This window comes from Accipiter gentilis, chromosome 4, assembly GCF_929443795.1.
Source record: "Accipiter gentilis chromosome 4, bAccGen1.1, whole genome shotgun sequence".
Classification (NCBI taxonomy): domain Eukaryota; kingdom Metazoa; phylum Chordata; class Aves; order Accipitriformes; family Accipitridae; genus Astur; species Astur gentilis.
In genome coordinates, this window is record NC_064883.1 from 5,057,257 (window position 1) to 5,081,053 (window position 23,797).

Genomic DNA, 23,797 nt, shown 5'->3' on the forward strand with positions numbered 1-23,797 from the left:
CTCCTTTGCATCATTCTGCAGTCCCTCACCTTCCTCCGCACCTGTAAGCCTTGTCTCACAGTGGAAGTGCTAGCAAAGTGAACGCAGAGGTGGGGTACTCTGCTGAAGTATGCTGCAAAGACGAAGGAGCGGCAAGGTGTGCTGCCTGTGGAGGTGTGGAGTTACTCAGATCAGTGAGGAAGGCGTCAGGATGAATGCATGTAGTGGCAGAAGGCTGGCAGCAAGAAAATGCGGCACCAGAATCTTCCAGCCATGTGCTGTGTCTTGGTAGCCCGTAGCCAAAGGTAAAAAAACACATAGATGACATAGCAAGCTTCAAAGGTTAATTACAGCTTCCTCACTGGACACAGGGACTGTCTTTTGGAAGAGCTATGTAGGTCTTATGAAGCTGTGCTCTGAACCCACCTATAATTCCGTACACTTACTTTTTTTCTGGTAGGAGCAGGGAAGAAAATATTTAACATCTAGGCTAATCTTGGATTTTAGTATTGTTAATGAATTCTCAGAAGAATGTCTATGTGGGAAGTTCATCTTGCTAAATCTGTCAGCTTTCATATGTGTGGACTTCATTTATTTATTTGACCCATAGTTATGTTTAGGTAACAGAGCAAAGGTGTGGGCTTGGGTTCTTGCTGGAAATTCTAGTTCATGTCTAATCAGTACTACGTTCTTGACTTTATTTAGTACTAAAGGGAAGCCTGACCTTACCAATTCATAGTGCCATTCTCTAGAACATAGAGCAAGCAGTTTTTAGTGCCTTTCTTCAGTGTATAAGGATATAATTTAAAAAAAAAAAAAAGTTACAATGAATTGTATTGTCTTTAGTGTTTTTTTCCCTAGTGCAAGACTTACAATCTTCAAAGGTGTTTCAGAAACCTTCATTACTTTAACAATGAAAAAGTAATTTCAATGCACAGAGTCCTAAATATCCTAGTTTATTATGAAAGGCATAAACGCGTACTGTGTTCCTCAAGGGTGCCATTTTATGAGACAGGGTGAATGTCATCTCCCTCCCCTTCCCTTCTTGCAGCTGTGGGCTCCTGCCACTTACTTTGTGCTAGCTGCAGTGCTCGCCAGCCACCTCACAGGGCTGATTCAACTCACTAACCCAGCGCAAAACTAACCCAGCAAAAAAGTGAGTATATTCTGCAGGATCAGCGAAGCGAGTCAGGTCACGCAAGGGGTAGAAGGGGGCTGTGCTACAGAGAACAAAATCTCTTGTGTCTGTCCTCAGCTTTTATGGTGTTATGTGAAGATATTAAAGTTTGTTAACTGTTAGCTCCGTACTTAAAATTTCCTGTGTCCCACGTGTTAGGTCTTCTCTATTCTCTTTATTTGAAGTTCAGCTGTTAATATAAAGTTGTGCTGCGTTTCACAGAGTTCTACTATACAGCAAAATAAGCATTATCGTGATAGGCATTTTCTAGAACTATTAGCATAATTATTCCTTTATTAAAAATTATTTCAAGAAACAAAATAATGCCCAATGTGATCTGTATGCAAGGAATAAAAATGCCCTCTGATATTTGCAGTAAACTTTTGTCCATTAGAAATACGCCATTAGACATTAAAATCAAATCACCTAAGGAAAGCAGCTTAACTCTTCCTTATCTTCAGCAACTTCAGCAGTTTTGCAGAGAGCCACCTGTAACTCAAGAGTGGTTCAACAGCTCCCCACTCATGACCCCGTGCAACCATACCAGGAACTAAATAAACCCTATTTACTAGCAATTAAAGTGATTTAATTTAAAACACAATGACAGATGCATAATGGGTTAATTACAAAATACGTAATTAGCAAATAGGATGGAAAAGGTTAAAAGGTTGTGGACTTTTGTTGTTTGCTTGGGACGGATAGCAAAATCATCAGTGATTAAACTTTTAATTTCTGGGCCTGATTCTATTATTGTTAGCTGTAAATGAGGCAGCAGACAAGGAGAGGTTTAAAAAAAAAAAAAGAAATCACTGCTTTATCGGACATACTGAAAGGCCATTGTTAACACTGACGCTATGTGATTTGTTTCCAGTCTGCACCCAAAAGCAGGTCTGCATCTATAATGTTTGTACTTATTAGGATATATGCCTCTTCTGAGAAGAAGTAGTCATCCTTTCGAAAATCCTCAGCTGAAATCCAGTTAACTTCTCACAGTGCTGGTCATATAGAGACTGCCATTACAGCGGGTGCAAGCAATTTTCTGTTAAAATAAGCAAAATAAGAGTTTCTACTTCATTTTCACAAGTATTATTCCTTCTCTCCATGACTCCTGTCTGCCCAAAACCATAAGCAAATGGGTGTTTAGATAGTTTTAATACAGTCATATTTTATGACCACCAGCTTATTGCCAGGTAACTTGAAACTTTTTATTTATTTATAATAATTATAAATATATTTATGTATGTATAAAACATGTGTTTTGTATTTTGAAATTTCAGAGGAGATGTTTGCAGAAAGCTTTCTCCAACTTGAGCCTAATTGTTACTGAAGTCATTGAATTTTTTCTTTTGAAAAATAAGCTTTTGGGTAAACCTCAGAAATAGCAATATGGGCTTCTCCATTTCAAAATATCAATTAAAACCAGGCAAGAATTCTCCTTTTTAAATATAGCTGCCCTCTAACCTAATTACATGTCCACCAGTAACCATTAGCGTAATTTAACCAAATTTCCCATAACAGTCACATTATTCCATCATCCCTTGCTCTCTTTTGAGCGTGGTTATCATATGCTCACTTTCCTGTCACTTTGCCAAGCCATAGTTAACTCTCAACTAATACATGTCAGTCCAGCCCCTTAATCATTTAACTTTACTTGTCTGTCCCTCCTTTTCTATTATGGATACTTTTTTGTGTCTCTGGTATGCCTTCATCATCATGCCTCCGGGGATATTATCTGCCTTACTGCTTGACATAAGGCCTAAACCTACACATCCAGAAAAGCACTGTCCCCTTTCGGTGTGTATTACGCTGTCAGTGTCTGTCTGATGCCATTTTCTCTTGAGCTGCTTCTGCAGTGGCAGGCGAAGGCTGCAGGACCACCAGTTTGACTTGTAGAAAGGATCTGTGCGGATGTTTAGCTAGTCTTTATCCCCCTACCATAGATTTTTCTGGCTAGGGATCTAGATTTCAGGAAACAGCTGACTTCTTGTTCTGGTCTGTTACCTTCATTTTGTTGAAAATAAGCTTCTTCAAAGTTTTCCCCCAATTATAATTGAATTTAAGCCATACATTTCAGGTCTGGAATCTGTGTTGAACATTTCAGAATTCAGTGGTTTTGCAATTCAGCTATCAGTTTTTAGGACAAATAGATTCAAGTTTGGAAACTTGTCAAGTCACGCAATATGCAAAACCCATGAGGCTAAATCCATAGCTGTAACAGCATCTCTGTTTTCTTTTCCAAGGGTTTCTGCAAAGTTCTATATATTTGCACACTGTAACTCAAGGCCTGAAATACAGACAATGATTTTTCAATATTTAGAATTTCTTTTTTAAACTAAGTGGTGACACTCTGAAGCTCTGGTTAAGAAAATCAGAAAGCCTAAAGCTACGTTAATTCTGCTGTTCGTATCTGAACCCCTGAAAATAGCTCAAACAAATGCCAGTACCAATCTTTAGGGTAATACTTATCCGTATTCAGAGTGACATTTGTAGTTTAGAACATACTCACTTCTGCTTCACTGATTTTTTAGGCACAGTGTATGTACGATGCATTGACAAAATGCATTCTTGTTAACAAGATCCATCCAGGTACCTCCCTTCCTGACATTTAGAAAACATTCTTTTTCTTAATCCATGTCATCATGAGGGTGGAAAATCACCAGTTCCAATAAAAGTCTTTGAAACTTAGTATCTTTGGGATTATGTGATCTTAGTCAGTTGTAGAGATTCACTGGGTAATTCAAGACAGCCTTCGTCTAATACATGTTTTGCAGTGAGTAATAAGAGAAATTAGCATCGAAGAGAAACTGTCCCCTGCTGAAATTTCAGGGACACCTAATGTTGCCTGAGTTGACAGAACAAAACAGACAAGAAAAGTTTTACGTCAAAGCTGGTGTCTGAATGAAACTCCTATAGGCTGGAGAAGGAACACTTAAGCCATGAAGTGTCTCAAAGGCTCTTCAGAAAACACAGGAATAATCACTTAAATGCGAGGTCTCTTATATTATCCCTTTTGCTTTTCTGTCATCCTTGGTCCTCCAGGATCCTTGCTCAACTGGATATTTATGCAAGTAGGTAGAGGTCTTTCTGAATTAAGGCCTAAATCTCTAATGATATAAACATCACTTAATGCACAGTTACTGATCAGCTACTCTTTGGCAAATCTGGCTAGCTTGCAACTGTAACGCTTCGAGTTAAGAAAGTCCCCAAGAGGGAATAAAACGCTGGTTATCAAAATAGCGGCTAAACAAGGCTGCTTCCAGTTCTGTGCTCCTCTCATGCCCTCCTGTGTACACATGTAGTAGGCCAAAGCAAAGTGCTAGAGAGCTGACATTTCTGCAAGGGGTTGAAGTGGAGCAAAGAGGAGGCTACAGCCCACTATGCTGACAGAGTTTTAAGCCGAATATAAGCAGGTTTCTTAGAGCCTTTACATCTTAGGGCCAGTCAACAGCTCCACACTGTGATAATAAGTGATTTGAGATACTCTGTGAGATAATGTTATTCATTTCTGTAAGTACAAGGCAAGAGGAGTGTTACGTACTCAGGTTTCTACTTGATGCCCAGGTGGTTTAAAGGTAATGTTACAGTCTTCCCCTGTGTGTTTTCGATGATACCTACGAGACTGCCTTTCTGGCGTGTTCACGCTACTGGGCAATGGACAGAAACACTAAAACACTTTTCGACTATGATGAAATCAATTATTATTTTTTCCATTAGCTTATTAAAAGGTATATTTACCCCAATGCAATAAGACATTAAGTTCTGATGAAATCATAAAAACAACTTTTATCTTGCTTTTATCTTGCATTCCTTCATTTTGTGGTGCTGTGTCTGTTTTTTTGTAGATACGTCCAAAACAACAGCTTTATCATTCAGCCTGTCCTGCAAACCATATGCCAGAACCAAAGTCTCACCAGTGTGGGACTATAGGAGGAATGACTTTGTCCATCTAAATTGTCATTGTTCATCCTGCAGTTCTGCTTATTGAAACACAAGTGCTTTCAAAAAATTATAAAGCAGTGAGGTTACCGTTTTAATTTATCAAGCTTATTGTCTGCATATAATAGTTTTCTGGCTTTCATGCTGGAAAAAAGCTGCCGATGCCTGCACAGAGCTGAGCATGATTCATACTATGGTCTGATCCTGACTGATGGAGGGCATCCATAATCTTGACTTGTTAGTGCTCAGCAACTTTTAGAGCATTTAAGAAGCAAGTTAAAATAGGAAGTTCTGAGCCTAAAAGGTAAAACCAGTACCCTATTCTAAAGAGCACATATTGAGTCTGTGTGAGGAAGAAAGAGTAAGGTTACACAGAACTGCTGGACTTTCGTATTGGAAAACTCAGTAGCTCCTTGCCTTTTTGATCGAGTGGTTTGGGATAGACTGTAAATGTTTATACAGATCGTGCACTGTGGTTTTGATTTTATGCTTTGTTGCATGTTTTTGTGTCCTCGTGAGTTGAACTAGACTAGCAATAAAAAGCATGAATCAAAGTCCACTTCTGAGCTTGTGCCTACAAGCCGGTTCTGGTGGGGACTTTTCATTAAACGTATCTAGAAAACTAGGTAGATTTTTATTTCTCATACAATGCACAGTTGTTCAGTATGTTTTATCAGGGACAGAATACTGCTTGCTCATCATATAGGTATCATGTACCATAAGCCATAGCTTAGTACATTTTTCACTGAACATGTATTAGGACAAAATGCTCTGTATAAGTCTGCTCTAAAGTACTGGTTTTGCTTTGCTGTTAAATATTGAAACAAACTTAAAAGTTCAGTTAGGCATCAATACAGCCTATAGGCTACCTTGTCATTTTTCCTGATGTGGAGTTGCTATTTCAGATTTTTCACTACAGGTGAAGTTAAAATTGACAGCAGCTTTCGTGGAGGGAGTCTGCAGAACAAAATGCTCAGATGACACATCCCGTAATTCATCACCCTCAAGCCAAGATAGCCCCCAAGAAGAACAAAAGTGCCTTAGCTTGGGCCACGGCAGAGCGTGAGGGGCTGGCATCCTGGGGCGCTCGGTCTGACCACGCTGGAGCTTTCCCCTGTGCCCCATTAGAAAACCTATGTGCTCCGCTATCCCGCTCCGCATCCTCGCCTGCTCCCCGCTACATCCCAGGACCTGGGCAGGCTCCCACCCGCCCCGGGTCTGCCAGCAGCCCTCCCCTCCTCTCCATGCAAGGCTCCTCTCCCTGGAGGCAGCCCAGCTCCCAGCAAGCCAGAAATGGCAAGCGTCGTGTAAGAGCGTTGTGTAAGGGTGCCGGGGATGAGCCAGGGACATCGGGCGATGCAGGTAGGGTTACACGAGGGACTTGTGCGGATGAGCCAGGTCGCCCCGTGGCCCTCCCTCTACCTTTTAAAATGGCATGTCAGGGGACAGTCTGGTGAAGGGCACAGAGCCAGGTGGCTTGTCAGGCCTTCTGAAAGGTGCAAAATCCCTTTTACCACCCATTCCTGCCTGGAGAAGAGACAGGAGGCAGCAGTGCTGGTCCCCGCTGTGCTGCCTGGGGCAGCTGCTTGCTGAGTGGGAAGGGAAGCCTGAGGGTGGCCGGGAAGCGTGCGGTTCATGGTACCGATAGGGACTGGGATTCAAACCACAAAAGTACCGTGCCCCTGGCCTAGGGGAGGCTGGTAGCCACCACCTAAAGCTGAATCAACAGCGCAAAGTCAACACCACCCTCATCCCCTGAGCGGCGCAACCCTTTTATATAGCCGTTTGTTAATCCGATGCGTTTGTGTGAAGGAGGCGGCCCTTGGTGAGAGTGGGAGAACGCTTAACCACATTGATTAATGTTAATTGGTTAATCGCCTTTCATTATGGGAAAAGAAAGTAAGTGCAGTAATTGGCAATATGGCTTGACAGTGTTTCTAGACTGGAGACCAAAGCCTGAGAATTAATTCCAATTATCACCTTTTCAGGCCAGAGGAGATGAAGATCCCAAAGATGTCTTTTTTTCATTTGGGGCAAAACAGGAGTATTCTTTTCACGGTGCAGGGCTGTAGATCCGAAACACAACTCAGTATCAGAATAAATAATAATTTTGCTACTTTTCTATGGGGTATCCAATATGAACGTGAGGGCTACCTTGTTAAAAAGAAAAAGTAAGGTTGAACTCCAGTGATGGAGAAAGAGCACAGTGCCTGGTCTGCCGCCTCAGCTCTCTGGTGGGGAGATCATGTGGGACGTGAGATAGCAACCTCTGAAGTTAGTGCTGCGTGGTCAGGGCTTGTGACTCAGAGCCATGAGACCTTGGGTAGCACTTTGTGGGCAAATGAGCACTCGACACACAAAAGATAGTCTGATGAAGCCCGCTCCCTGTGATGTTAGCAAAGCTTAACCATAAAAATTGTGTCACTTTTGGCAAGAAAGAAACTTACTCTGCAATGTCCGTGAAGACTCCCAGACATTAATTGGCCTGATGTGGTGGAGCCTCGCCTGTGACTCATCTGCCACCTTCCCGTTTCTGCCCGTTCACGTACTTTTTAGTCGTAGACTCTGAAAAAGAACCTGATTTCCTCTGGCATCTTCCACATCTATGCCTTCAAGAGGAACTCGCTATAATTAATGTAGACACCACTTACTCTTCTTGCTCATGTAAAGTAGCAACTGTGCTGGGCCTTCAGAAGACAGTCAAGGTTTTGGGTGCCAGAATGGCTAAATAGTTCTGTACTCCACAATGTTTCTGTCCACATGCCAGATTCCTTAGAAGGAAAAATAAGAAATTACTTCTGGCATATGAAGTGCCGGAAGTGCATATAAAAGCATCCTTTTGAAAACATTTCTGATACATTTGGAAAGATTATTAAAATCACCATCACGTACAAAGCAGGTGTTACAAATGGGCTCATTTACTATCTATCTTTTGGCTGCTGCTAAATCGACCTAGTGGAGATGCTAGATGGGCGACATGCTGTACTTTCACACAGCAACACCCAGACCTGCTCCGAGAAACTTATTTTCTAGGCAGGTATGAGGAGAAAGAGGATGCACACTCTGCATTTCAAACTGTGGGACACAGGAAGACTGTGCCAAAGCCAGATACGTTAGTGTAATGCTTTAGACAAAAGACTATCTTTCCCTACAGTCATTTCGTAATTAGTTTTTTTACACAAGTGACAGCTGCCTTCATGCCAAGTCCTAGTCTCATCAGGGAAAATGGCAAAACTCCCAGGATAGCTAGAATTTTTCTCTCTATACAGAATTCATTGAAGAACTTTGTATTGCTCCCTTTTCTTTTTATCCTTTTTAATAGATTGGCGCAAAAACAATAATTTTAGGATTAGTAACTAATTACTTACAGGAGGGACAGAATTTTTATTTAAAACACTCAGTTGTTTACTTCAAGAGCACTTGTGTGTCACTGAGTCACCAAACCACAATTAAATTCTGCAAAATGGCTTATTGTTGAGGTTCACAGCGTCCCATGACATGGTGGGATGGGTCAGTCTGATTTTAATTGGAGCCCTATCTAAATTTATATCCTCTTTAATCTTTTGATTAAATTTTTTGATTAAATTTTGAATGTGAAGGATTTTGAAGTTCCACAGGATGTCAGTAGCAAAAGAAAGACTTTGTATCGTCACCTCTGGTTGTGTTGTTTGTACCTGGCAAATATCAAGCGGAGTATTGGCTTTTCCTTTACGAGTTTAAGGAGATACTGTCTTTTCTGAGAAGAGCCCAGACGGAATCTCGAGTGGTTTGCTTGAAAGAAAAGACAAGGAGATAAAAATACATTGCAGCATGTATGCTGGAGGGTATTTTACCAGTTCCTGCTGTAAAACTTTCAGTAGGTTTTACTTCGCACTTGCTTTACAAATAGAGAAAACATTACGGGTTGGGGGTTTTTTCCCCTTTTTTTCTTGGTTGGGTTTGGGGGAAGGGGGGGGGGGGGGGGGAGGAGATGTTTCTGGTTTGGTTTGGTTTTTTCAGTCACGAAGCAATTCTGAACCCTGGAGTGGGACTTAATTTAGTTTAAAGATTTACCAGATATGCCCCGTTAATGTAATGATGCATAAAGTGATGAAGAAGATAGGGAATACATTAGGGAGAAGACAATAGAGCTGTTAATTCGGAAGGTCGAGATTTGCATGGGAAGACCACCCCCCCACCCCCCCCCCCCCCCCCCGCAGTGCTGCAGTGCAGACGCGGGTCCGGCGAGCAGCGCGGGCACGCTTCGGGCTCTCCCGCTCCTCTCCGGCCTGCTCCCGCGCGGCCGCTAGGGGGCGCCGCCGCACTGCGCCGCACCGCACCGCACCGCACTGCGCGGCGGGGCGGGCCCGGGGGCGGGGGCCGGCGGGTGTTTGTGAGAATAACTGGGGGGGGGGGGGGAGGGAGCGCTGCGTCCGCCAGCCGTTTTGGGGGGGTGGGCAGGCTGCGGCTCTTCCCTGCGCCTCACGGGTGGGCAGCCGGCCGTTCCTGGCCGCGGGGGAAGGAGCTGGCTATCACACCGTCTACAGTTGTGGGACGCGAAGTAGCGCCTGGGGCGAGGGGCCGGTGCGGTGCGGGGCCTGCAAAGCGCGGCGGGGGCGTCCCGCCGCCATCTTGTGGAGCCTTTGAAGGGTGACTGCAGAGCCTCAGGTGTCTGAGCTCCCGGGAGGGTTTTCAGCCCTCGGCGGTGTACCGCTGGAGGGGGGGGTGGTGATGAGCTTAGGTGAAACTGCGTGGCTGCGTCCCAGATACATTAATTATAGGGTACACGTGATTGCTGCAGTTCACCTGCTTTCTCATTCTAGTGTTGTAGTCTGCCTAAACAGAGCAGATGCGCTTATTGTCCTTTCAGCCTGCTGTTGGCGGAGGATATTTATTACAAGGACAAGGAAGGGAGGCGCTCCCTGTGTGAGGAGAAAGTGGCTGAGAGGAAATACAGACAGGGCTGTGGCGCTGAGTGGATGGAGAGAAATAAAAAAAGTTCGTTAACAAAGTAAAAACCAAGGACCGTGTCATAACATAAAATGTCTTATCAGGACAATCTGAGAGGTTCTGCTTCTGCTATAAAATGTCACTTGCATGCTAACATTAAAAGGTACGTGTTTCCTGATGATCAAGGAGTGTGACTCTGATCCCAGCCTAGTTTTCCACTGGCATTAGCGGGGTCACTTGTAGGCCTGGGATTTCTTATTTAAAAAAATCTAATGCGATCTTGTCTCTATTCTGGAGTAATGCCTTTAGGATTGTCTCTGCTCGGATTGGATTGGTAGTGCTTAAACTAAGGAGTGAGCCGGGATCATCCAACTGGGCACCATGTTTTGGGCTGGAATGACTGAATGAGTGCCTGCTGCCTGGGATACCTCTGAAAAACATTATGGCTAGTATAAATACAGATGCTGCTGAAGGATGATGCTGTAACTGGTATCAGTGACTTTCTCTCCTGACACAAAATCATCTTGCAGGGCTTCAGTCTTTGCTACCAAACAGAAAAGGAGTATAGTTACTACCTCAGTGTGTATGTATGGACATATGAATAGGGGAGGCAATCTAAATATTAAAACCATGACTTCAGGATGCCAAATCCAGTTCCTCACAGCTGCAGTTATCTCCTTAATAAAATAGAAGGTGCCATTCTTCAAAACTTAAGTAATAAGTACATATAAATTAGTTTCCTACCAAATGAGTAAAATAACTATTTACGTCTCAAAACTTTGTAAAAGTTGATAGGCTTCTGAGTTTCAAATGATTGAAGAAAAATCGGTGTAACTGTGGACAGAGATTTTTCTAATTCCTTTGAATCCTCTATTTTTACTGAACCTGAGAGTAATGGGCATGTATCATTAGACACTGTAAAGTAAAAAACAATTAGCACCTGAAGTTCCATATTAGACCTAAAGGAACTTCTGCAAAAAATTAAGGGAAGGTGTTCCATGAAGTGGGCAGAAGCATTTTTTTCCTGCATTGCTAGCCACCAGCTTTTTGATCCTGCTTCCAAATTCCTGTTACCTATAGCTCTTCCAGGCCACCAGGTTTTGGACCTGACTTACATACATTGCCTCATGCAGTTAAGCAACGTGCATTGAATTTAACGTGTTATGCCATCAAACACGGACCATGGTATTCAAGATCCAAAGTGTACCATCCTGTTTAAATGTTAATGGTATTCTGCAAATTTGCATTTATGGATGTATTACATGGGGTTTTTTTTCCTTTCTTGGCAGGTGACACTGGTGACAGAAGAAGAACGAGAATGATTACATATCCATAACTCCAGCAGTATGTCAGGTAATCATAAGACAATCTATACGATATTTCTTGCTTTGCTGGAGTCATTATTATTAAACATTTACTGCAGAATACTGCTTTAACAAGTTCTGAATGCACTGGTGCTGGGAATTGAAATCTCTACCCAGAGGATAGAGATGTGGGGCACACAGTAATCTTCCCCAACATTTTTCTGCTCTCATCCTCCCATTTTCCCCAACTCTCATCCTCTGTTTTCCTTCAGAAGCAAAGTTGTGTTTTGTTCTAAATGCCCATTCCAACTTCAACATTTTTGCTAAAACTGACAGTACAGTGACAGTTTCTGCTGAGTGTATTGGCCTAAGTTATTTTGTAACATGGACATATCCCCTGAGGTTCAAAGTGAGACAGTCAAATTAATTTTGATTACTCTTCAGATAATAATTGACTAGGTTTGCAGGTGGCATGAAGATCCAGAGTTGAAGTGACAATTAACCATTTTAAGTCCACTTAACCATCTTATCCCTGCTAATTGTAAAGCAGTTGAAGGCTATACATAAATCAGGTTTGTAAAAAAAACCCATATATTCTCATCCCAGAACGGGGTATCTAAAAAGATATACTTACTACGTGGAGATCATATAGAAAGCCAGAGAATGTCAGACTTCCGGAATTTGTTTTAGTATTCATCAAATGGCATAAGAAAAGAGAATGTTCTGCTGATACTGTTTGCCAATGCATATTTCAAGGGGCAAATGCCACAAATGGGACCTTTTAAAAGCCTGTTTGTAAAATGCAGCATGTGCTACATAGGGAAAATCATAACAAACAAGACTGAATTCATGGTGTTATGCTCAAGGGACCCTTTATTTTTACTGACCGGGCAGATCAAATATCCTTTCCTTTCCCCTAGAAGGCTCCCATCCTTTTGTATTCACCAGCAAGGGGTAGCAACTGCATTCACCAGCAAAGCTGGACTTCGAAGTTCAGGGTCCTAGATACGAGGTAGAGAGTAAAAATCATGGGGAGAAACAGAGTATTATTTAAATGCATGCTTTCATAGTAAAATGTATTATTTTATAATATACAAAGATGCATCATTTTACTTCTGTTTTTATGGCTTCTTTGCTGTCCATTGAAGCAGAGGTTAGGCACAGATGAATATAAGGTGGAGGAGGCAGAGGGCATCAAGGCTTTTCATGGAATGAAGTGGAATACCTGACCCTTGGTTGGTGTGTCAGGCTCTGGATTAGCATCACCACCACATGAGGACTGGGAAGGAGTTAGTATCCTTAGGCTACATTGGCAGGGCCCAGTAAAGTGTTTTTGCATTCTTCTGCAGGCATTCTAAGCATTATAATTTCATTTAGCAAATACCTCTTTTGGAAGAATTTAAAGCATTAACATGTAACTGGGTCTCTCTAGCTCTTTTTTGTGCTCTCTTCTGTCTCATGTTAAACTGTATTTTTTGAACTTTTACTACAGGGCTTGATTTTGCTGTGGTTTTGGAGGGATCAATTAGTAGCTTGTGCTATTTGATGGCAAGAGATGGGGAAGGAAATGCAGTGTACCCATTTTATCCTTACCTTATTTGTTTGGGGTTTTATCTTCCTATGGGGGGGGGGGGGGAGGGGGGGGGGTATGGAGAATTCCTACTAGCACTCTAACCAGACCTGTCTCCCTGGACTTCCCCCTGGCAGGGCAGCTCTGCTAAGCTCAGTGAAACACAAAGCCTAATTGGAAGGACTTACCTTTTCTGCATTACTTCTGAAAGAAGTGGGCAGAACAAATATGTGCAAAGAAAATAATCGCCAGGCAAAATAAACAGTTCATTGCAGAAGATGACTGTTGGTACAGCTGTAGATGTCCAGCACTTTTCATTATGAGCGGTTTATATTTTCTGTTTCTCATTATAGGAATGAAATTCCCTACATGAGTGTGAATGTGAAAAGAAGCATGGATGAAATAAAAATCTTTCAAACTCTATAAAAACTGCATAAATACCACCATCCAGAGCCAGACAGGACCCCTTTCCTAATGAATGAAAATGAAAGCTTAGATTCTGTTACTGAGTCACTGGAATATGAGAACAGAATCTAATCCAAAACCAAACCAGTTGCCTAAAATAATAGGCTGTATTATTCTGATTTTTTTGATAGAAAATTTCTCTACCCATATGTTACTTTTTTACTGCAGTAAGAATTTTCCTCTTGTAGGCACTGCCCAAAAGCCTCCAGTTTCTAGTGCAATCTAGAGAAGTTTTTTCTGACAGAAGATTGTAGAATTTGGCCTTTGGTAGTAAAGCTAGGCTTTACTACATTTTGCAGTTGCCATAGGAGAAATATTTTGAATATTTTGACATCTCAGCTTTAAAAACACGTACTGGTGTAATTATTTTATGGCACACATCTCTAATTGTACGTGCTTATAGCTTTTAATAGAGTTCAAGTTTTCCAAAAGTATTCCGGGAACTTAAAAGTTATGGGTAACATGGAAAGATTTCAGAAGTGTAGAAGCCCTTACTTGAAAGTGAATGAAATTAAAAATAAAAAGCAAAATTAATGCTACAGGTACAATTTTTGCATGTAGAAAGATAAACTGAAAGGCAAATGTTGAGTTAATGAAGTCCAAACTACTCTTCCTTTTCGCACAGCCATACGCATGGAGTTAATGAACGCCTAATACTGGATACTTGATGACATTAGAAGCTGACAAGTGAAAAGCTGGACCTATAGGTTTTGTAAACACTGTGCTTGTCAGTATGCTTTTGCAACTCTGCCAGTTCTAAGTGTCAAAACTTGCGTAACCAGTTTTATGTACACATAACTCAGATGATGACCAAACATTGAGATAAAGGGATGCTTCTGGAGAGGGAGAGCTGGACATAATATGTCTTGCAGTTGAGTACTGAGACAGGCGCATTCTGTTCTCATAAGCTGAAGCTTGGTATGTGCCTAAAATAAATAGTTTTCAGATGAGTGATCACATACATAAATGTAACAAAGCAAATCTGAAGTTTAGCTTTCCTGGTTTGAAAACTGATTTTTTTAAATGTTCGTTGTCTTTTATAATAAATGCTGCAGCAGATCTGATGCTTTTAAAGAACAACATCAAAAATGCATTTAGGGAATGTAAGTAAAATATGTTTGGGGTTTTCTTTTAAATAGAAATAAGTGGAAAATGACTGATTGGATGCTCCCCCCATAGTTCATCAGCAGCTCTACAGTTGGTACTAGCAATTACTGTCCACAAAGTAATACCTGGGGAAAAAAAAAATACAATCATTTTAAAAATTAGTACTATCTTAGCAATAACTGCAAGCCTTTCTGCCATTCATTAGCACAGTAGAATAGAAAAATTTAAAAGTTGGAAAGTATTATTTTCTCATTGAGAAGATAGTACTTTCAAATAAATCAGTATGTAACATAGTTCATTAAAAAATTCTTGCTGTTTAAATACTGTAGTGAAGCTTATGGCTTTAGCATCGCTATTCAGTGGCAATAGTTGTTATTCACTGGCAATAATCTATCACTGAAGGCTTCCTTCTGTACATTTTCTCCCAAAATGCAGGACAAGCCCTGAGACAGATCTTAGTCTTACTTCATTTACTGGAGTGAGAACTGAAGAAGGAATTGAAGAATGGGTTCTAAAACCAGAAAATAGTATTTGTAGAATACAGTAAATCTCATTAATTTCACCTTCATGGCAGATGAAGATTGAATGCAAAGAATGTAATAGCAGTGTCCGTGAAGTCTGCAGTAGCTCTTTCACTGACTTCAGTAAGGCTAGGATTTTACTCTGCTTTTACTTGGAGTTTCATAATCGACTCAGACATTGTACTTCTACTTTCAAATATTCACACTGTTCTATTTGGTAATGACTGTAAAGTTAGATCAAGATAGGAATTATAATAAAATTAAGTGCTTACATTAGGGAATATAATTTAAATGTCATAAATGCATGTTTTCAGTAAGTAGAATTTAATATGCAGCATTTCTTGTAACAGGTCACTCATTTGGAGAAGAAAATTAATCAGCTTTTGTGCAACAAATCCATTTGAAAACCAGTGTCTCCAAGGGTGTTGCATGTAGTTTCCAAGAACTGGGAAAAGTAATAGGATAGGAAAGGTACCACCTTTTTTCTTCATGAGTCTTTTCACTGTAATGCTCATTACACTGTAAACTTGTCATTAATTCAGATGGAGAACAGTTTATTGTGTAACATCAGTTGAGAAATTATTTCTCCTGAATTTCTACAGTGATTTTCCTAGGATAATTTAATTTGATATACATCACTGTCTGACACTTCTCGTCTGCCAGACCGTGATAAAATCCGGCTATTATTTCTTTTAAGTAATGGACTTTTTAGAAGGACAGTAAATACTTTAATATAAGGTTTTGTTACACCGGGATTCAGCAGCTTTGTAATGAGCTTTTGGGGATTTTCAAAAGGTTAACAAGATTTATATTGTGGGATGTTTTTGCATGAAGCTATGAATCACTCCGTGATGGCTCTTATTACTTAGAAGCGTATTTTTGAATATGCAGTTAAAAATATCACACTTGGTAAGTTCTAGGTTACAGACATTCTGGTTTAATTTTAACTTTTTTGTTTCAAACTTTAATGTTTTAAAAAGTGCTTTCAAAAAGTACTATATGAATCCAAAAGTTTCAAAAGGCAGGTAGTCTGTGTAACATTTTGTAATGTTTCAATTTTTTATGCAATTCTTTAATAATGTGTTGGGGTTTTCTTTCCCATCATGGGACAAAAAAAAGACTCTTCAAAGAGTGTTTTTTTTCTTTAGGAGAAACAAGATCTTATGATTATGTGTTTCTAAAGGTGTTTAAATTTGGTATTTACAACTCATGGATACCTGCTACGTTTTACGGATAAGATACACACATTTTTCAAAAATTTTGGATCTGGTTAGATTTCACAAAGAACAGAAAAAACAAACAAGTATTTTTTTAGCTTTGCAACATCTGCTAGCTATTTTCTTAAGTATGTTTCATTATGTTAGTGCTGATATTTCTTTCCTTTTCTATTTTTTTTTTCAATAATCTGTCAGTATACTTAGTCCCTTTCTATAGTGATTTTATTTAAACCAGAGGTGCTACTTTTTGTTAAATTGTCTTCCTGAAGGTTATTTCTGATGAGAGCAGGCCTGCGTTTGGAATGTTGAATATCATTCTTAGGCTGTGTTACACTGTGTTTCACTGCTGCCATCAGTTAGGAGTGCATAGTGTTGTCAATACAAAACATACTTGTTAATTTCACAGGCAAAAACCTTTTAAAATAGTTAATTAAAAAACCAAAATGTCCGTGTGTTTTTTCTATATCTTATGCACTAGCCTATAAAATGAAGCACTTCCCTTTGCTGTGCTTGCCACCGGAGTTGCAGCCTGCCATTTTATGGTCTTCATAAGCCTGAGCACAGACTGCTGTTCAGTTCTGATGACTGTGTGTCAGAACAATGAACTTAGAGTACTTGTCCTTGATATGCAGTCCTGTATGTAGAGAGGACTGTAATTTTTTTGTGCCAAAATGTAAAGCCGTCGATGAACTATAGGAAAGCTACTATCCAATTGGGCATTTTCCAGTTATTGCCATATAAACAAAATACCTTTTACATTCCCTAAATGCATTTCTGATGACATTCTTTAAAAGCATCAGATTTGCTACAGTGCTTATCATAAAAGAAGGCAAATGTTTAAGGGAATGTTTAAAGGTTACAAAACCTGAAGACCAGACTTTCAGATCTGCTTTGTTATGTATGTGATCACGTGTCTGACAACCTTTTAGACCTGTACCAAGCTTCAGTTTATTTCAAATTTTAAAGAATTCTCTCATCACATCCCAGTTTGTATTTCTTTCTGAAGAAGCCTTTGACTACACTATTTGGGCAAACTTTATTTGTTTGGGGGTTCTTTTTGTCTTTCACAAATTACATATTTGTCAACACTGCTAGTTTTAGTACCTCTTTTTTTACCTGGCCATTGCTGAAACCTCCATCCTTGAACAGGAAGTGTTATTTCAAGATACAGGGTATCTCTTTAAGCAATTCTAGAGCTAAAATAGCTTGAACTGTTTCATCGCCTTGAAAAAACAAAGACCTCCAATTATGTGCACATATCCTCAGGATTTGCTGTTAGTAAATAGTGGCCAAATATATTGTCCATTCCTTGGTGGGGAGGGGTGGAAGTCTAATGTGGGATTGAGGAAAGACCATGTGAACAGATTGGAAAGCTCATGGCAAAAGCAGTACTCAGAATCTGGATTTTACAAAATGATGGTAGTGGTTGGAAGTGATTTGAGTGATTTCCCAAATGGTTTCAATGTAACTTACATGCTTTTAAAGATTATATGGTATTTTGATACGTAATCTGGAAATGGTGTTTTGGTTTCTTACTGTTATTTTAGTAGGTTCCCAGGCATTAAAAGAATTACCTAACATAATACGAAGAGTGTAAAAAACCATTAGCATTCCCATATTCACGCAAGCAGTAGTCGGCAAAATGAGTGCTGGAGAGGTGAATTGCTGTCTGTTGGGCATCAAATTAGTCTTAGTTTAAAACAGAGGGAGGTGGTTCTGCACATTAAAGAGAGACAGATACTGGAGCGCCTTGCCAAAGGGTGTTGTGAATGCAAGTATATGCAAGAAGAGACTGGGCTGCACTTCAAAGAGAGATACCTTGGGTATTACTACAGTTTAGATAGGCTACAGGGGCTCAGGCAATCCCTTGGGCTGACAAGTAGCTGGGGATCTGGAGACTGTTGGAGAGAACTCTTATACATGCTTGCTTTGTTCTTACTCTTCCTCGGGTATCCTCTTATGGCTCCCGTTGGAGAACAGTAACCAGGCGAGCCCTGTGGTTTGAATAGTGCTGCCATGCTCAGGTATACCTTGTTCTCAGAAAAACTCCCTCCCATGTGTTGTACGAAATTATGAGAGGGTCAAATGCATTTAGCATCTATGTGACTCTATTGGTTAATGTTACCTTTCTAGGTCCACTGTGTATCCCAGTATCTTACTGCTTTTTCCCATATAGCTTTGGTCGTTCATTTCTTTCAGTATTTTTATTGTATCTGTAGCTGTCACGAGATTCCTTATTTGGGTACACAACTCCTGTTCACTTTTCTAGTGAGAGGGTTTCAGATAGCTCTTTACATACCAAAACCTGAACCATTTGCTTCTCTGTGCTCAGAATCTGCCTCTGGTTCTTACAGATGAGCTGTCACGTTCTTCTGGATATTCTTTTCCTCTGATTATTTTTTTCTTATGTTTAGAAATCTGAGCATAATGTCAAGCCCAGGTTCTTGATGAGATAAGTATACATCTAGTATTATTTTAATAATTAATAGAAATTCAGTGTGTTTTTAAAAACAATTACACTGGTTCACACTAAGGAGCTCATTAAGATATCTGTCAGCAAGAACAAGGATAAAGCTATTACACTGTATATTGCAAGTTTCTTAATGTTACCTTTTCTTACTCGTTAAAAACTCTTTACAAAGTTTATTGGAATATCTGCGCACTCTTCTTTCATGATGATATAATTTTTGTCCAAAAGATTGTTTGAAAATATTGAAATTTAATTTATATTGAAAGCCATATTCTAAAATGTAATATTTAAATATTTTATAATATTGCCACTGTTAAAGCAAGTAACAGTACAACAGTCCTGCATTAAATAATCCTGGCTCTGTTTACTTCCACAATCATACACATACACACATCTTTCTGAAATACTGGAAACCACCTGGTGGTTTCAATAGACAACACTAGTTTCACCTGCTAAAGTCCCTTTCTCTCATTGTACAATTTTTTCTTATAGTTGTTATCATTTTTACATTTTAAAATTTAAGAAAGAAATCACATGTTGTCAAAAGTTTTATTTAGCACATTATATGAAGGCAGATTTTGCATATTTATAAAGAAGAATCTGGCTAGTCTGTATTAGCTGTGCTCCATCCTTCTGCTTATTCAAGGATCACACAAACCTAGTTTAAAACTTGAGAAACTCAGTTGTGAAGTGTTTTCCTGTTTGATAAGGAAGAATAAGAAGAAAATGCTATGGTGTTATTTGGGAGAAAAGGGAAGGAGGGGAAAGGAGAGGGGAAGAGGAGAGGAGAAGCAAAATAAAGGAAAGAAAAGAAAATGCTGTGAGCTGACTGCAACATTGGTGAGAAGAAACAAAACCTTAGCCTTGTCTGGCACAGATAGTTTTATCATTCCCAGCACAAACACACATGAAAGCTTTACATGCTTTTACTTATAGTTGCTTTGTGTGCTTTAAAATGCTTGTATAAAACATGAATCGGGTTTCAGTTTTTCTGGGGAGATGTCATTCAATTGTAGCTTGCTTTCTTTTTTTTTTAAGTCAGTAAGTAAAAGTCATCTAGTGTTATTGGACCAGGTCCATACAAAGCGAGGCTGTTTGGTCAACCTACTATGCACCCCTCAGTCCTAATCCTGATTACATTTGCCTTAGTTGATCTCTCTGAAGCCAACCCACTTCAGTGTCCTTAGATGCTTGCATACTTCAATGTTGTTTTTTTTTAAAAAAAAACACCAGTGAAGTGCTGTTGCCTTTGCTGCTCTGTTTTCAGTAACTTCAAATATGAGAAGAGGCAAAAGTTTATACAAGAATCATTTTTGTCAATCTTTTGTTTTGCAATCAAGTAAGTTAATGACAATTCAGAGACTGCAAGTTGAAATTCTTACAGGCTGTGAGCAGTTTTGGAATATAAAATAACTTTTTGTTGTGAGAGGAATTGTCTTTGTAACTGTAAAAACAGCATTCCTCTGACTTCCCAGAACTGCTGATTTACCTTTTGCCTTGAAACTAAGTGATAGCCTGTTGCTGAGGGTGAAAAAGAAATGTTTGCACTCCCCAAAAAAGTGCGAGCAATGTAGTCTCTGAGGAGCAGGGACTGATTGCCTGTGTGGTCACAGAGCAGCTTTCATCACCAATGGATATAGCTGTTCAACTGGAGCTACTGCAGTATAAAGCACTAATGGTAATAACGGTAATACAAATGCCAGTCTTCAGTGTAACAGGGTAGATCCCAAGCTAGGAAGGATGAGGGCAGCTGTCAGGGCACAGCAGGGAGAGTTAGTGCGGTGCCTCTAGGTTTGTTGTGGTGAGCACAGGGAACAGGCAGTCTTTTCAGTGTGCTTTTTGGTCCTGTGCTGTGCATCCTCAGGTTTTGTCAGGGTCAAAGTTCAGAATAGGTACACAGCTCATTCCAGCAGCTGTCCTCCTGGCTGGCTGGCTACCACTCCCGTCCTTCTGGAAAAACAAGTCATGACTCCCTTTTCTTGAGATGTACTAAAGAAGGGAAACGATTTTTGTATCTCTTCCTTCACCACTGTTGGCAGATACTAGTAGAGAAGTAGGAAAAAAAGCATATAACTGAGAGGAAAACAAATGAATTGTTCCATTGTTTTTATAGTCCTTTATATACTGACATTCAGATAACTCTGCATATCTGAGAAGAAGCCAACCTTTACTATCACCCATTAGGATTCTTTGTCTTGGGCTGTAATAAACAATTTCTGAGGGATTCTCCTCACGTGTCCTATTAGTTTAGCTCAATGGGCACTTCATCTGCTAAAACTTTTCTGCTTCTGTAAAACCAACTTACTTTTAAAGACACTATGATGGGAACTTGATAAAGTCTTTCGAACTGTTAACTGCTCAGATGCCTGTTATTGCTGTGATGTGCTGCTTTTATATCTCTGAAATTGCTTGATGATTCCTTTACTTACGTTGATGGGAAGAGCTCAAGGCCCTTCTTACTAGTCCCTCTTTACTCTGAAATAGGGCCTGTGGTTTTAGTCATGATTCATCCCAGTAGGCTGTACTTCTTTCTGCCTTGATTATAGCCATGTTAACAGTAGCTGGAAGGGGAGAGAGGGATACTTCTCTTACAATTAGGGAGCTCAGACGAAATTACATTATCATCCTTTATCAGGGGTTTTGGTTTGACAAAACCAAGAGCAGATGTAGGAGATTTAAACTGCATTCTCTGTTGCCAAAAAAAAAAAGAAAGAAAGAAAAAAGCTTTTGAGGCATTCAGGCAAGATATGTTGAAACAAAAGGAATAGAATAAATAATGTTGTCCTACAGTGAAACTCTAATTTAACATTTTAATAAGCTAAATGGTAAATTAGGACATACCTGCTACGCCACAGTATAGGAGTATAAGAAAAGGAGACAATATATGGGACCCCTCAGTGGTAGGTCCTTACAACTTAATCCTCGTCTAGCAAAATTTGAATGTAAAATGTCCCTGGTGACTGAAGGGAATTTGTGAAATAAAGTGGAAGCTCGTGAAATTAAATAAACTGTAGCTAACATAGGAGTCAAAATAGTGAGACAAATTTCAGAGAGAACTAAAAGGAAAAGAGATGATAAAGCTGCTTGATGTTGGGTTAGCCTTTGTAAACTCTGCCTGGACAAATTCCAAATGTTGGAAGCTATAATAGAATCAGTTTCTTCTCATAGTTTAAATGTGTCTAGAATCGTATTTTAAAATCGCACAGATGCTTTGCAAACACAGAAATTGGAAAATGTTTTAATTTTATTTTTTTAAGTTAAGGAGGGTTTTAGAGTTCCTTTCTAAAGTTAAAAATCTGTAAACCTTGTGTAACATCTTTTCTGAATCCTTGGGGAACAAAAGTTTTATCATTGCAGTGAGTATACGTTTTTTAATTAAAATCAAAGGTATAGCAAATCCTCATAGGCTAAAAGACAGCAAAGATGACCTTTAATATCAAAGATAGACTTGGGAAAAAGATACAGAAATTTTTGCCTAACAAGATTTAACAGCCTGGATTATGAATCACTGATCTCATTTTCAGGACTAATAGCAAGAACTGAGTAACTGAGGATGTAACTGACTTTTTTTTAAACAGGGTTGAGAATTCTGTGGGATCAGTAGTCTGCTCAAGAAATCGACAAAGCATAGAAGTATCTATTTATGAGTGAACTGTAGAAATGCCTATATTTTTAATATACATATTGCACATGCCTGAGTCTCGCATTTGTATAAAGATGCAATATTATCCATGCAGGGAGGTAACTAGAACATGAAGGAAGACAAGGAAGAGGAGAGTAGCCTTGTACTGAAGGGTACGTTATCTGAGGTTGCACAAAGCCTAGTGGAAGAGTGGGTTATAGTGCACGGTTCCTCTCCGTGCCAAGAAGAGTGAAGTGGCCAAGTTCAGTTCAGATCTTACAGGGAAGTTCAGTGCAGCTCCCAGAGGGTCTTATCAGAACAATCCAGTCTCTCCCTCTGAGCTTAAATTTATTATGAAGTCTAGAAAATATGAAAGTGATCAAATTATGAAAAAAAGTTTTATATTCTGGTCTTTTAATTTTTTTTTTACATTGCCTAGTATTTTCTGGGTTACTTTCACTATTCTATTTTAAATCTGATTGTCCTCCTACAAGTGATATTCTCTTGCCATATGACCTGCATTTAGAGTTAGTTTTTAATTTTACTAAGAAATCAAGTCTGAACTAAGAGCAGATCATTAAGCCAGAAGTAAGCAGGTAAATGCAAATTCTGTAGTTAACTTACCTGCCCTATGCATTGAAGTCTGTGATGCCAGATAGTTTCTCACACAAATTCATGTTGTTGAATCATGTCCCGCTGAGGACTTCTCACTGCAAATATCAGGTGAGCTTACACTCCCAGCAGAAAAAAAGTATGCGTTTACATTTAAAATTAAATAAGATATTGAGGAAAGCTATATATAATATCAGGGATTATCACAGGATAACAGTATTTAATACTAACCGTCATTAAGTCTTCTGAATATGTCATATATTAGCGATGTTTCACTTTAGAGAAGTCTTAAGACAAAACTTTCAGAAACAGCAATAGTATCATAGATCTGGTAACTGAAATCCAAAGTTATTTTTAATCATTTTTATCAGGAAATTACTGACTTAGTATGCACTTATTTACTGGTAGGTATATGAATTACTTTACTGAGTGAAACGTATGTAAAATTAACTCTTAGGTCTGTTAAAATAGCAGAATCTTACTATGATTAAAACCACGGTGGATATCAGTCATCAAATGTCTGGAATTTGCTGTTTTCTATATGCAAGTTAGAAAGCTATTTTGTATTTGAATTTTTATACATATAATATAAAATAAAATAATTTCTTTAAATGTGGAATATCACCTCTGATGTGTCCTTTCTATAGCATTTAGTTTTGCTACCCAAGAATAGAAGATGGGCTATATTTAGTTTTACAGATTTATCAACTAGTGGTAGCTCAGTTTCTTCTGTATCAAAGAATAAATAAATTTGATTAATTATTATGACTAATTAGATCAAGTCATGCAGCTTTAGTATTGTTTATTATCTACACTGGACCCAAATGTCCATAGTCCTGTGATAAAATTAGTGTCTCTGATACTCCCCTGTGACCACAACTAGAGAAA

General features: G+C 39.4%; 1 protein-coding gene across 7 annotated transcripts in view; it reads left to right on the forward strand.

Annotated features, from left to right (window-relative positions):
- THRB (thyroid hormone receptor beta) overlaps positions 1 to 23,797 on the forward strand; it is a 176,662-nt gene that overhangs the window by 114,390 nt on the left and 38,475 nt on the right. For 6 of the 7 annotated variants that reach the window (XM_049798423.1, XM_049798424.1, XM_049798422.1 and 3 more), the window contains one exon: positions 11,311 to 11,374. In XM_049798423.1, coding sequence (XP_049654380.1) covers positions 11,368 to 11,374 — 7 coding nt within the window. In that variant the 5' untranslated portion in view covers positions 11,311 to 11,367. Of the gene's footprint in view, positions 1 to 1,115; positions 1,136 to 11,310; positions 11,375 to 23,797 lie in introns of those variants that run through there. The other variant, XM_049798429.1, reaches the window with a different exon arrangement.